Here is a 13,381-nt window from a genome sequence, read left to right on the forward strand (position 1 = left end):
GGATGAAAGGGAGAGAAAGTAAGAGAGAGAGCAAGATCAGCATGCATTTCATAATGATTCAACTCTGATAACTGCACTTCAGACCACTGCAAACTGTTTAGCGCATCCGGTCCCTATGGAAATTACTGCATGCTCTGGTTTAGTACACGCTGTCTTGAAGGTCTCATCATTTCAACACTCACTTGTGTTGAAAGCAGTCTTGAGGTTGGTGATGTCACTGGTTGCTGCYGATAGCCTRTAGATGCCCACYTCCTCCAGTCCTCTCCGCTCCACCTCCTCCACACAGCAACGCACCACATGTGGCACCAGGACACCCTCTTGTCTGGTAGASGACACRCACACACAAGACACACACTCCGGTTTGTGTATGTACATACAGTAGTATATACACACATTATATGTCGTTGGCAACCGAGATTTTTTTTTATTGGATGTTCACATGGTTGTTTTCAAATGACTTTCATTTATCCTCGAGACATGAAACACTCACAGCACACAGAGGGCAATGACTACTTTAAATTTATGTAAAGAGATCAAAACTGCATTTCCCCCTCCCCCCAGGATCAGACTGTATATGGTACGTGGTTCCCTTTCACAAGTATTTCTAGTCTTGCCACAGATCTGCTGATCCTATATTGCCTAATCCTGGGTATTTCTCAATATGCGTACTACCGTGCTCCACACTCTCATGCTCTGAGTGCATTCTCCTAGGACGTTCTCTTAAATACGTTCTTGTGAGGACGAGAGTGTGGAGAAYGCATAAAACCCTACTGTATGACCTCACACTGCACCTCCCCATTCACTGAACTTCATTCCAGCCAGGACAATGCCAATAGAGACGAAACAAGATAAACACAAAGCAAATGTTTTACTTCATAATTATCAGCTAGCTATATGCAAATCGTAAAAATCTAGCTAGCCAGGAAGTTAAACAGGCAAAAATAACCTAGAATTAATGTTATGCAAGATAGATTTACATTTGTTCGCTGGGAGTAAGCAAAACATTTTCTAGCTAGTTAGCCATATCAATTTACCCATTCACTGAACCTTATTTCAGMCAGGATAATGGCAATAGAGAGGAAACACGATATACACAAAGGAAACATTTTACTTCATAACTAACGTTAGCAACTAGCTATATGTGAATCGTAAACATTTACATAGCTAATAAGATAATTTAAAAGGCAAAAAATGACGTAAAACTAATGTTATGCAAGGTAGATGTCAATTCTTCGTGGGTAGTTAGCCCTATTGACTTAATATGGGCTTGCGATCTATGCACCCTACAGTGGGTATTGTAGAAAGGTAAACGTGCCAAAATTAACACAGCATGTATTTACGTATCAATATTAAATATTGTAGTCAGGCAACATATGAGATGTGAATAGGTAACATTACATTCCGAAGTCGGAGTGTATTTTTTCTCGCTTCAGCTCAAAAAATGGCCGCCATTGATTTCAATATATGTTGCTTCATTTTTCCCATAGTTGCGTCATATTTCTGGTCCTACTTTCCGTTGAAGCTTGCATCGATGCATGCTTCAAAATATGTACAAACGTAGTACGCATTCGAGAAGTGCCCTCCGTGCTCTGTTTTGCATACTTTTATCTGGACTCATACTACGACCCTCCCGTGGTCCAATGTGTGTGCTCGGAGCACGGTAGGATGCATTTTGAGAAACACCCCGTGTTCTGGTCTGTCAGAGTGGTTTCTTTTAATTTCCTAAAACTATTAACMAAACAAGAGAGATCCCACGGTGTAATTTACGATTATGCTACAAATAACTTAGTTAAGAGATGGGAAAAGGAGAGGAAGTCACTTTAGAGTACTGAAATGCGCAAAAATCCCAGGTCCTTAAACCTCATTTGTGTGCTAGTATTGATCGACAGGACTCACTGTGCCACAGCTCCAATGGGCTTGCAGAAGATGGACTGTTGCTGGGCAGGGACCAGACAGGGCGGGTCTAGAGGGTGAGGGCAGTACTTTAGAGACATAGTCACCTCCACCTGGCCTAGAGAGAGGGTCTGTCTCCTCCATCGCTTCTGTAGGAGGCTTGGGTCCAGCTAGAACACATTCAGATGAACAGGTGACCACACAGGTGCACGCACGCGCACACAGTATACATTTTTAAACAGATACAGGCACACACACCTTCTGAACATTGAAGAACACACACATCTAGACACAGATGCACAGATGCAGACACACACCTGTATAGAGGTCTTGCAAAGGACTCGGTCCTCACAGCTCTCTCCTTCCTCTGGCTGCAACACACACAGCACCTTGAGGTTCTGAGCCCCATCCACCTGGAAGGAGAACTCCTGAGGACCAACACAAGACACCGTTGAAGAGTAGTATTGATGACGTACGGGTAGCATGGCTATGTTCAAAAGTTMTTTTAAAAGACCAAATCTAGTAAAAAGCATCCGCACTGAAATACCACTGAAAAGCATCAGCATCATGCAAGTCAGGACAATTACAACATGTAGTTTATTTAAGGTTTAAAAAGGCTMCTGAAGTTTGTCATTTCCATTTTTAAATGTCAGACTTAATTTTCCCTTACAAAAAAATGTATCAACCCCTACAAAAATKTCCATTAATTATAATCCACATAATAATTCACATATCCTGATACTGCTGTGTCAAACTGGCTCAAATTAAGATCCTACATCTGTAACAACAATGATGTATGATGATTTCCCCAYTCAAAATGGCTGCCGGTAGAGCTAGCCTGGATACGGCATCTTACCTGATCCCAGTGAGGGCTGAGGCTGCTGACAGAGGAGTGGGTCTGGGCCTGGCTCTCATAGAACTCAAAGCCATCCACCTCCACACACACATACAYACCTAGGAGGGAGAGAAGTGAGAATGAAAACAGTGTGCGTCTGTTTAAAGAGCTCAATGGTTTGTGTTACAGTGGAGTCTGAGGGTAGAGTATTCTGTATGTACTGCATCTGGTTAAGATATAGACACTGCGGTATAGATACTGAAGATACTGTGCAGACACTCACTGGCTGGCTGTTGTAGTCCACAGGCAGAGTGAACGGCTACACTAAGAGTCCCACATAGAGACTGTTCCTCACCTGAAAGAGAGAGAGAGGTGTGGGGGGAGTGAGGATTAGAAAAAGTGTAAGAAAGTAAAATAAAGTATGATAAAGCGAGATAAAGTAAACAGAAGTGAGTGAGAGGAAACTGTGTGTGAAAGGAGGTCTCACCAGGCAGTRTGCTGTGAAGGGGAGGCTGTTGGGTCATTCTCAGTTTGACACAGGAGCTGGTTAGGGTGAGCAGGTCTGGAGGAACCATTTCTATGTCTGAGAGATAACACACCCACATCATACACAACTTGAAGGACATACTGTTCAGCACAACAACATCTCATAGTTTCCCTTCAAAATTCAATGTATTGTGGATGAATTCCACATGGTTACCAGGTTAAAACAGAAGGGACTCAAAGGTTAACAGTTTAGGCATTCATTCTGAGTGGTTAAGGTTAGGGTTATGGCTTTCGGAAGGCTTAAAACAAAATAATAAAAAACGACACTGATCACCATCAAGTATCTTCAAGTATTCTCGCAACTTGCTAGAGCATTGTGAAGTGCRGTGGTGCAGTGGTCTGAGCAGTGGTTTTTATTTTTGGGGTGAGAGCCGAGGAAGGCATATAGTTCCTTCAGAAATGATTCCAAATGTTTTTGTGTTACAGCCTGAATTTAAAATGGATTACATTTACACACAATACCCCATCATGTCAAAGTGGAATTTTGTTTTAAAAACATTTTCAAAATTTATAAAAAATGTAAAGCTGAAATGTCTTGAGTCAATAAGTATTCAACCCATTTGTTATGGAAAGCTAAATTAAGTTCAGGAGTCAAAATGTGCTTAATAAATCACRTAATAAGTTGCAAGGACTCATTCTGTGTTCAATAATAGTGTAAAAAAATCTAAAGCAGATGCTGAATATCCCTTTGAGCATGGTGAAGTTATTAATTAGGCTTTGGATGGTGTATCTACACCCAGTCCCCACAAMGGTACAGGCGTCCTTCCTAACTCAGTTGCCAGTGAGGAAGGAAACTGCTCAGGGATTTCACCATGAGGCCAGTTACAGAGTTTAATGGTTGTGATATGAGAAAATGGAGGATGGATCAACAACGCTGTAGTTACTCCAGAATACTAACCTAAATGACAGAGTGAAAATAATACAAATACAGAATACAAATATGCCAAAACATGCATCCCAAAGGCACTTAAGTAATACTACAAAAAATGTGGCAAAGAAATTCACTTTTTGTCTTGAATACAAAGCATTATCTTTGGGGCAAATCCAACACATCACYGAGTTCCACTCTTCATATTTTCAAGCATGGTGGTGGCTGCATCATGTTATGGGTATGCTTGTCATCAGCAAGGACTATGGAGTTTTTTAGGATAAAAAAAACGGAATACAGCTTAGTATAGGCAAATTCCTAGAGGAAAACTTGGTCCAGTCTTCTTTCCAATAGACACTGGGAGATGAATTCATCTTTCAGGATGATAACCTAAAATACAAGGCCAAACATACACTGGAGTTGCAGTTTTGACTTAAATCGGCTTGAAAATCTATGGCAAGACTTGAAAATGGCTTGAAGACTCACAGCCGTAATCACTGCCAAAAGTGTTGCTGACATGTATTCTCTCAGGGGGGTGAATCCTTATCTAATTAATATACACTGAGTGTACAAAACATTAAGAACACCTTCCTAATATTGAGTTGCACATAGGGCTGTTATGGTGACCGTATTATTATTAACTCTGTGTTGTTGTTTGTGTCGCACTGCTTTGCTTTATCTTGGCCAGGTCGCAGTTGTAAATGAGAACTTGTTCTCAACTAGCTTACATGGTTAAATAAAGGTGAAAAAATATACATAATAATAATAATAATAAAATGACYGCCAAACCAGCGGTCACGAGTCATAACCGCAGTCAAATTCCACGTGACAGTTTAGTCATGGTAACTAGGCTTCTCCAAGCTCTGATGCTGCTGATTAGTAGTCTACCACATGTGCTAACTGCCTGGTACTCAGCACTCTATTGTCCCTCTAATCACTCTGACATCAATGCAAATGTTTTTGAAAATCAAATCATACACTTCATGAGAGCCCATGAGCTCATGTTGCGCAACATTTCAATAGGATATGCAACTGCGCGAGAAAACAGAGTGATGGCCTCTATTAAAAAGAGGAGGAACCCATCAGCTTTCTATAGGCTAGGCCTACTATATTTATTTATTTATCAACTTTCCTAATATTAAGCACATTGCTTCGCTTTACAACGGGAGTATAGCCCACCTGGCTGGCATGAAAATGAACCTTGGGGAAAAGCGTCGCTATTTAAGTGCATAGATTACATTATTTTTTTCCTATGCCCATGTTCCAARACAGTTGCATGATAATGGTCCATGCTATATAAAAACTGATTTCACACATATATTATTTAGTATATGTAAATACAACATTAAATTAAGAATAGTCTGATGGATGGCAATATTATATATCACTTCTGAATGATGTATTATCACTTGTGAATGATGCCCAGYGTGTGAAGTAAGGCAAGAAACAGAGCATGCCTTTTTTTCAAATCAGAGTCACACACTTCATGTAGCCTAGCCCATACGCCTATATGTTTTGATAAGGTTTATATCACAACTAAAGTGGCCAAATAACTTCTTAAAATGAAGCACATTAATCCGATTTACAACCGGTGTAGAGCCGGTTGTAACTGGCATACATAGGAGGAGCATGAGTTTGCGAAAAATGCACCTCTGTAATAAAGCATTACATGTATAATCGCATTTGCGGTCACTTTTGAGAAGAGTATTTTCCGCTTATTGATTGCATTTTGGAACATTCGCGCTTATAGCCTACTGCCATGTGCACATTGCTGCGCTTCTAATGTGATGAACTTGCARACTTCTTTKCGTGCTGCTGTGCGTTTTGTTGCTAACCTTACTTGCCCACCTGACAACTTTACGGTTTTTACTTTTTAATTACCGTTTATATTTTTAGTTTTTCCMTCACTCAACTTTTTTTCATTCAACTTTTTCACTCCGGACGCTTTAYCCGGACATGGTTCATCAGGACCTCCAACAGCCGAAGCTAAGTCGTGACATTAACATGATGCCTTCTAATTKCAGTCGCTGTACTCATAATATACAGGAGAACGATCGCCTTACGGCGAGGATAGCTGTGCTGCAAGCCCAGCTTCAGACGCAATCATTAGGCAAGGGTAATTTCAGTATAGGAAAGGATGAAACAGCATCTGTGCCACTAGTAAGTACAGATAGTAGTATAAATCTCCTCGCACGGTCCCCGCAGCCGGACAACTTTCTCATGGCTTCTGGAGGGAAATGCTGTAGGAATGCTCAACTGGTGTCGCTCATTCAGCCGACAGAAACTTTCAACCGGTTCTCCCCATTAAGCAGTGAGTCGGAGTCAGAGACCGAGCATTCTGTGGTCTCTACTCCTCCCGTTACGGGGTCTGAGACACCGAAGCCTCCCACCATTAGCTCTGACAAATTGAAAATCCTAGTCATTGGCGACTCCATTACCCGCAGTATTAGACTTAAAACGAATCACCCAGCGATCATACACTGTTTACCAGGGGGCAGGGCTACCGACGTTAAGGCTAATCAGAAGATGGGGCTGGCTAAAGCTAAAACTGGCGAGTGTAGAGAGTATAGCGATATTGTTATCCACGTCGGCACCAAAGATGTTAGGATGAAACCGTTAGAGGTCACCAAGTGCAACATAGCTTCAGCGTGTAAATCAGCTAGAAAGATGTGTCGGCATCGAGTAATTGTCTCTGGCCCCCTCCCAGTTAGGGGGAGTGATGAGCTCTACAGCAGAGTCTCACAACTCAATCGCTGGTTGAAAACTGTTTTCTGCCCYTCCCAAAAGATAGAATTTGTAGATAATTGGCCCTCTTTCTGAGACTCACCCACAAACAGGACCAAGCCTGGCCTGTTGAGTGACGGACTCCATCCCAGCTGGAGGGGTACTCTCATCTTATCTACGAACATAGACAGGGCTCTAACTCCTCTAGCTCCACAATGAAATAGGGTGCAGGCCAGGCAGCAGGCTGTTAGCCAGCCTGCCAGCTTAGTGGAGTCTGCCACTAGCACAGTCAGTGTAGTCAGCTCAGCTATCCCCATTGAGACCGTGTCTGTGCCTCGGCCTAAGTTGGGCAAAACTAAACATGGCGGTGTTCGCCTTAGTAATCTCACTAGAATAAAGACCTCCTCCATTCCTGCCACTATTGAAAGAGATCGTGAAACCTCACATCTCAAAATAGGGCTACTTAATGTTAGATCCCTCACTTCCAAGGCAGTTATAATCAATTAACTAATCACTGATCATAATCTTGATGTGATTGGCCTGACTGAAACATGGCTTAGGCCTGATGAATTTACTGTGTTAAATGAGGCCTCACCTCCTGGTTACACTAGTGAMCATATCCCCCGCGCATCCCGCAAAGGCGGAGGTGTTGCTAAAATTTACGATAGCAAAGTTCAATKTACAAAAAAAACGACGTTTTCGTCTTTTGAGCTTCTAGTCATGAAATCTATGCAGCCTACTCAATCACTTTTTATAGCTACTGTTTACAGGCCTCCTGGGCCATATACAGCGTTCCTCACTGACTTCCCTGAATTCCTATCGGACCTTGTAGTCATAGCAGATAATATTAAAATTTTTGGTGACTTTAAAATTCACATGGAGAAGTCCACAGACCCACTCCAAAAGGCTTTCGGAGCCATCATTGACATCATCGGGTTTTGTCCAACATGTCTCCGGGCCTACTCATTGCCACTGTCATACTCTGGACCTAGTTTTGTCCCATGGAATAAATGTTGTGGATCTTAATGTTTTTCCTCATAATCCTGGACTATCGGACCACCATTTTATTACGTTTGCAATCGCAACAAATAATCTGCTCAGACCCCAACCAAGGAGCATCAAAAGTCTTGCTATAAATTCTCAGACAACCCAAAGATTCCTTGATGCCCTTCCAGACTCCCTCTGCCTACCCAAGGACGTCAGAGGACAAAAATCAGTTAACCACCTAACTGAGGAAATCAATTTAACCCTAGATGCAGTTGCACCCTAAAAACTAAAAACATTTGTCATAGAAACTAGCTCCCTGTATACAGAAAATACCAGAGCTCTGAAGCAAGCTTCCAGAAAATTGAGACGGAAATGGCACCACACCAAACTGGAAGTCTCTCGACTAGCTTGGAAAGACAAGTACGTGCAGTATCGAAGAGCCCTCACTCCTGCTCGATCATCCATTATTTTCAACTTAATTGAGGAAAATAAGAAACAAACCAAGAATATTATTTTTGATATATCGCAAAGCTAAACAAAAGCAGCATTCCCAAAGAGAGAGGATGGCTTTCACTTCAGCAGTAATAAATTCATAAACGTCTTTGAGGAAAAGATTCATGATCATTAGAAAGCAAATTACGGACTCCTCTTTAAATCTGGTATTCCTCCAAAGCCAGTTGTCCTGAGTCTGCACAACTCTGTCAGGACCTAGGATCAAGGGAGACACTCAAGTGTTTGAGTTATATCGCTTGAACAATGATGAAAATAATCATGGCCTCTAACCCTTCAAGCTACATACTGGACCCTATTCCAACTAAACTACTGAAAGAGCTGCCTTCTATGTTGACATAATAAACGCTCTCTATCCACCGGATGGTACCAAAACTCCCTAAAGTGGCAGTAATAAAGCCTCTCTTGAAAAAGCCAAACCTTGACCAGAAAATATAAAAAATATCCGGCCGATATCGAATCTCCCATTCCTCTCCAAAAAATAAAAAAGCTGTTGCGCAGCAACTCACTGCCTTCCTAAGACAAACAATGATTACGAAATGCTTCAGTCTGGTTTTAGACCCCATCATAGCAATTAGACTGCACGGTGAAGGTGAAATAACCTTTAATGGCCTCAGACCGAGGCTCTGCATCTGTCCACTTGCTCCTAGACCTGAGTGCTGCTTTTGTACCATCGATCAGCACATTCTTTTGGAGAGATTGGAAACCCAAATTGGTCTACACAACAAGTTCTGGCCTGGTTATATCTTATCTGTCGGAAAGATATCAGTGTGTCTCTTTGAATGGTTTGTCCTCTGAAAATCAACTGTAAATTTCGGTGTTCCTCAAGGTTCCGTTTTAGACCACTATTGTTTCACTATATATTTTACCTCTTGGGATATCATTCGAAATGAATCTGTGTTTCAACATAAGGAAGTGGATGGCTGCCAACTTTTTACTTTTAAACTCGGACAAACAGAGATGCTTGTTCTATGTCCCAAGAAACAAAAGATCTTCTGTTGAATCTGACAATTAATCTTGATGGTGTACAATCGTCTCAAATAAAACTGTGAAGGACCTCAGAGTTACTCTAGACCCTGACTCTCTTTTGACGAACATGACATAACATTGCCAAAATCTGAAATTTTCTGTCCAAAAATGATGCAGAAAAAATGTATCCATGCTTTTGTTACTTCTAGTTAGACTACTGCAATTGCTCTACTCCCGCTACTCCGGATAAGCACTAAAACTTCAGTTAGTGCTAAATACGCTGCTAGAATCCTGACTAGAACAAAAAATGTGATCATATTACTCAGTGCTAGCCTCCCTACACTGGCTTCCTTTAAGGCAAGGGCTGATTTCAAGGTTTTACTGCTAACCTACAATAGCATTAAATGGGCTTGTGCCTACCTTATCTTGCCGATTTGGTCTGCCGTAACATACCTACACGTATGCTACGGTCACAAGACGCAGGCCTCCTAATTGTCCCTGAATTTCAAGCAAACAGCTGGAGGCAGGGCTTCTCCTATAGAGCTCCATTTTTATGGAATTCGCCTACCTATGTGAGAGACGGAGACTCGGTCTCAACCTTTATGTCTTTATTGAAGACTCACTTCTTCAGTAGGTCCTATGATTGAGTGTAGTCTGGCCCAGGAGTGTGAAGGTGAACGGAAAGGCACTGGAGCAACGAACCGCCCTTGCTGTCTCTGCCTGCGCGTTCCCCTCTCTCCACTGGGATTCTCTGCCTCTAACCCTATTATAGGGGCTGAGTCACTGGCTTACTGGTGCTCTTCCATGCCGTCCCTAGGAGGGGTGCGTCACTTGAGTGGGTTGAGTCACTGACGTGGTCTTCCTGTCTGTGGCGCCCCCTTGGGTTGTGCCGTGGTGGAGATCTTGTGGGCTATACTCGGACTTGTCTCAGTGGGTAAGTTGGTGGTTGAAGATATCCCTCTGGTGGTGTGGGGCTGTGCTTTGGCAAAATGGTGGGGTTATATCTTGCCTGTTTTTGCCCTGTCCGGGTGTATCATCGGATGGGGCCACAGTGTCTCCTGACCCCTTCTGTCTCAGCCTCCAGTATTTATGCTGCAGTAGTTTAGTGTGTCGGGGCTAGGGTCAGTCTGTTATATCTGGAGTATTCTCCTGTCTTATCCTGATGCCTGTGTGAATTTAAGTATGCTCTCTCTAACTCTCTCTTTCTTTCTTTCTCTCTCTCGGATGACCTGAGCCCTAGGACAATGCCTCAGGACTACCTGGCATGATGACTCCATGTTGTCCCCAGTCACCTGGCCATGCTGCTCTCAGTTTCAACTGTTCTGCCTGCGGCTATGGAACCCTGACCTGTTAACTTGATTACTATTATTTGACCATCTGGTCATTTACGAACATTTGAACATCTTGGCCATGTTCTGTTATAATCTCCACCCAGCACAGCCAGAAGAGGACTGGCCACCCCTCATAGCCTGGTTCCTCTCTAGATTTCTTCCTAGGTTTTGGCCTTTCTAGGGAGTTTTTCCTAGCCACCGTGCTTCTACACCTGCATTGCTTGCTGATTGGGGTTTTAGGCTGGGTTTCTGTACAGCACTTTGATATATCAGCTGATGTAAGAAGGGCTATATAAATACATTTGATTTGATTAGAAGAAATAGCCTAATAGTTTATCAACATTTTAAGCTAAACGTTCTGATCTGTTGCATCAGACTCATTTCTTGTAAAAGTATTTTTATGCGAATGGTTGTATTAATTTGGGATCTATCACATCCCACAACAGTCCCAGTCCCACAACAGTCCCAATCCCACAACAGTCCCAACATACACAACAGTCCCAGTGTATGTTTTGAATATTTATTTATTGTACAGAAGGACAAGTTGACCAATAGAATAAGTCAACTTCTGCTTTGCTCTTCGTTAGGCCTACTCATCTTGTTAGCTGACAAAAAGTAGGCTAAATGTGAACAGTTCTTCTAAAATCTTCAATATCCACCTCGGAATTCGATAAGATGGAGGCGCACAGTTTGCCTCAGGCTGAGACGCCTGTAAGAAGGAACCGATCACGTGACGGGCATTGACTAATAAGAATTGAGATATCTGAGAGAGCCATGTGATTGAGAGRTGCTTCAGAGCACGGCAGATGGAAGAAAATAATTATAATTATTATATTCAGCTCAAGGGTACAACGACCACTTTGGCCGCAAAAGGCATGGATCTTTTAGGGGGCATTACGACCACACAAAGGGGATGCCGCTGGGAAATTTGAGGTCTGGTGAGAATATTATCAAGTGCTTGTSAAATTGTGAATGAGAGACTGATGAAGTGTGTACWGCCTGCACAACAAACAAATCAGAGCTCGTGCCGTTCATGCAACTTTTTTTCAAATCATCATTAGAGTCGCATCATGCAGCCTTAGAAGGTATTAAAAATCTAAACATATAGCGCAACGTTTGTCTCTCAACTAAAGTTGCATAAATAACTCTGAATTATTGGAGGACCTGTTTCTCTGTTAACCGCTCATCACATTAATAGCCGAATGTGCCCACTTCCTTGGAAATGGTTTGGAGAAGATATCCTTTCTATTTTATTCAGCTATGTTCAATTGTATTCTTCATACTATAAAATACGGAACTTTAAGCAAAACTTGTCTGCTAAATGAACTAGTGTAGCCCACAGCCTTTGGCATAGCCATATCAGGGCCTAACATAAGGACAACTCAGAGTATACTATTCTGTTCTTCTGAAATAGACTACATTTTCCTCATATCATTTTTCTTTAGACCTGTCTAAAATAGATAAAAGAGAGAGATTCCACAGCCCTTAGTTGCACCCTCTTTTGTCCTCAGTAGCCTCAATTGGTCTGGGCATGGACTCTACCACTCTACAGGTGTCGAAAGAGTTCCACAAGGATGCTGGCCATGTTGACTCCAATGCTTCCCACAGTTGTGTCAAGTTGGCTGGATGTCCTTTGGGTAGTGGACCTTTCTTGATACACATGGGAAACTGTTGAGTGTGAAAAACTCTGCAGCGTTGCAGTTCTTGACACAAACCAGTGTGCCTGGCACCTACTACATACCCCGTTCAAAGGCACTTAAATCTTCGTCTTGCCCATTAACCCTATGAATGGCACACTCACTCACTCATTCTCTTTCTCTCCACGTATACACCCCCCCTTTCACTCACTATCTCCGGTGAGTTTGTGGATGGCTCTCTCCACTCCTCTAGTTCATACAGAGATGACATCACCAAAGTGTGGCTCTGAAAAAGAACACCCACATGCTTGTGAGAGTGTGTATCTGTGTGTGTGTGTGTGTGTGTGTGTGTGTGTGCGTGTGTGTTGCGTGTGGGTGCGGTGTGGGGTGCGTGTGGGTCGGTGTGGGTGCGTGTGTGTGCTTTCCGCTGGGGCTGTGTAGTTCCAGCGGGAGGAGAGGAGAGTGTGTCAGAATCATCAGTTCAAGCTGCTCCATCTTCTTCCATCTGTCGCTCTATAGTACGAGCTGCCAAGCACTTCTGTGGGACAGGCTTCTGTAGGACACATACACACGCAAAGATTATTTTTCATATCTGGTTACTTTAAAGAGGGTTGGTTCTATTGAATAATACACTCACTCGTGCATGCACACACACAAACACAACACACACACACACACACACGACGCGAACACTCACCATTGTCTGTCGCAGCTCGTGTCTAAGCAGGTACATCTTGGCTCTCGTGGCATGTATGCGGTGGTGTGTGTCTGTAGTGCGCTCCATCTCTGGTCCCCAGTGGAGTTTCAGTCCAGCCAGAGGCAGGTACCAACAAACCTGTACTGGGCCTGCTTACTGGGAGAGAGGACACACACACACACACACACACACACACACACAACACACACACACACACACACAAATTAACAGATACATGCATGCTCAGTTGCAACACAATCTAGGTGGTGACTCTTCATCAACTTAAATTACTGAACTACCATTCTGGACCTGTCACTCACCCTTGGGCACCGCCTTGAGTTTGGTGCACAGCAGCAGGTCAGTGTACAGGAAGAGATGGCGAAG

At 42.8% G+C, this 13,381-nt stretch overlaps 1 protein-coding gene and 1 long non-coding RNA gene across 2 annotated transcripts in view; both read right to left on the reverse strand.

The window, feature by feature from the left end:
- Positions 1-12,611, reverse strand: part of LOC111960082 (active breakpoint cluster region-related protein-like) — a 14,624-nt gene extending 2,013 nt beyond the window's left edge. The window contains exons 1-7 of the mRNA XM_023981986.2: positions 12,512-12,611; positions 3,216-3,311; positions 3,012-3,083; positions 2,750-2,847; positions 2,211-2,321; positions 1,897-2,063; positions 183-322 (exon numbers count right to left, since the gene is read on the reverse strand). Of these exons, the coding sequence (XP_023837754.1) occupies positions 183-322; positions 1,897-2,063; positions 2,211-2,321; positions 2,750-2,847; positions 3,012-3,083; positions 3,216-3,303 (676 nt within the window). The 5' untranslated portion in view covers positions 3,304-3,311; positions 12,512-12,611. The remainder of the gene's footprint in view (positions 1-182; positions 323-1,896; positions 2,064-2,210; positions 2,322-2,749; positions 2,848-3,011; positions 3,084-3,215; positions 3,312-12,511) is intronic.
- Positions 12,612-12,726: 115 nt separating this feature from the next.
- On the reverse strand, positions 12,727-13,381 carry LOC111960083 (uncharacterized). Its single transcript, XR_011475058.1, has 3 exons — positions 13,318-13,381; positions 12,998-13,153; positions 12,727-12,853 (listed from the first exon to the last, which is right to left on the reverse strand). It is a non-coding gene; the product is annotated as an uncharacterized lncRNA (long non-coding RNA).

The sequence above is a fragment of the Salvelinus sp. IW2-2015 genome, linkage group LG37 (genome assembly GCF_002910315.2).
Source record: "Salvelinus sp. IW2-2015 linkage group LG37, ASM291031v2, whole genome shotgun sequence".
Taxonomy (NCBI): Eukaryota; Metazoa; Chordata; class Actinopteri; order Salmoniformes; family Salmonidae; genus Salvelinus; species Salvelinus sp. IW2-2015.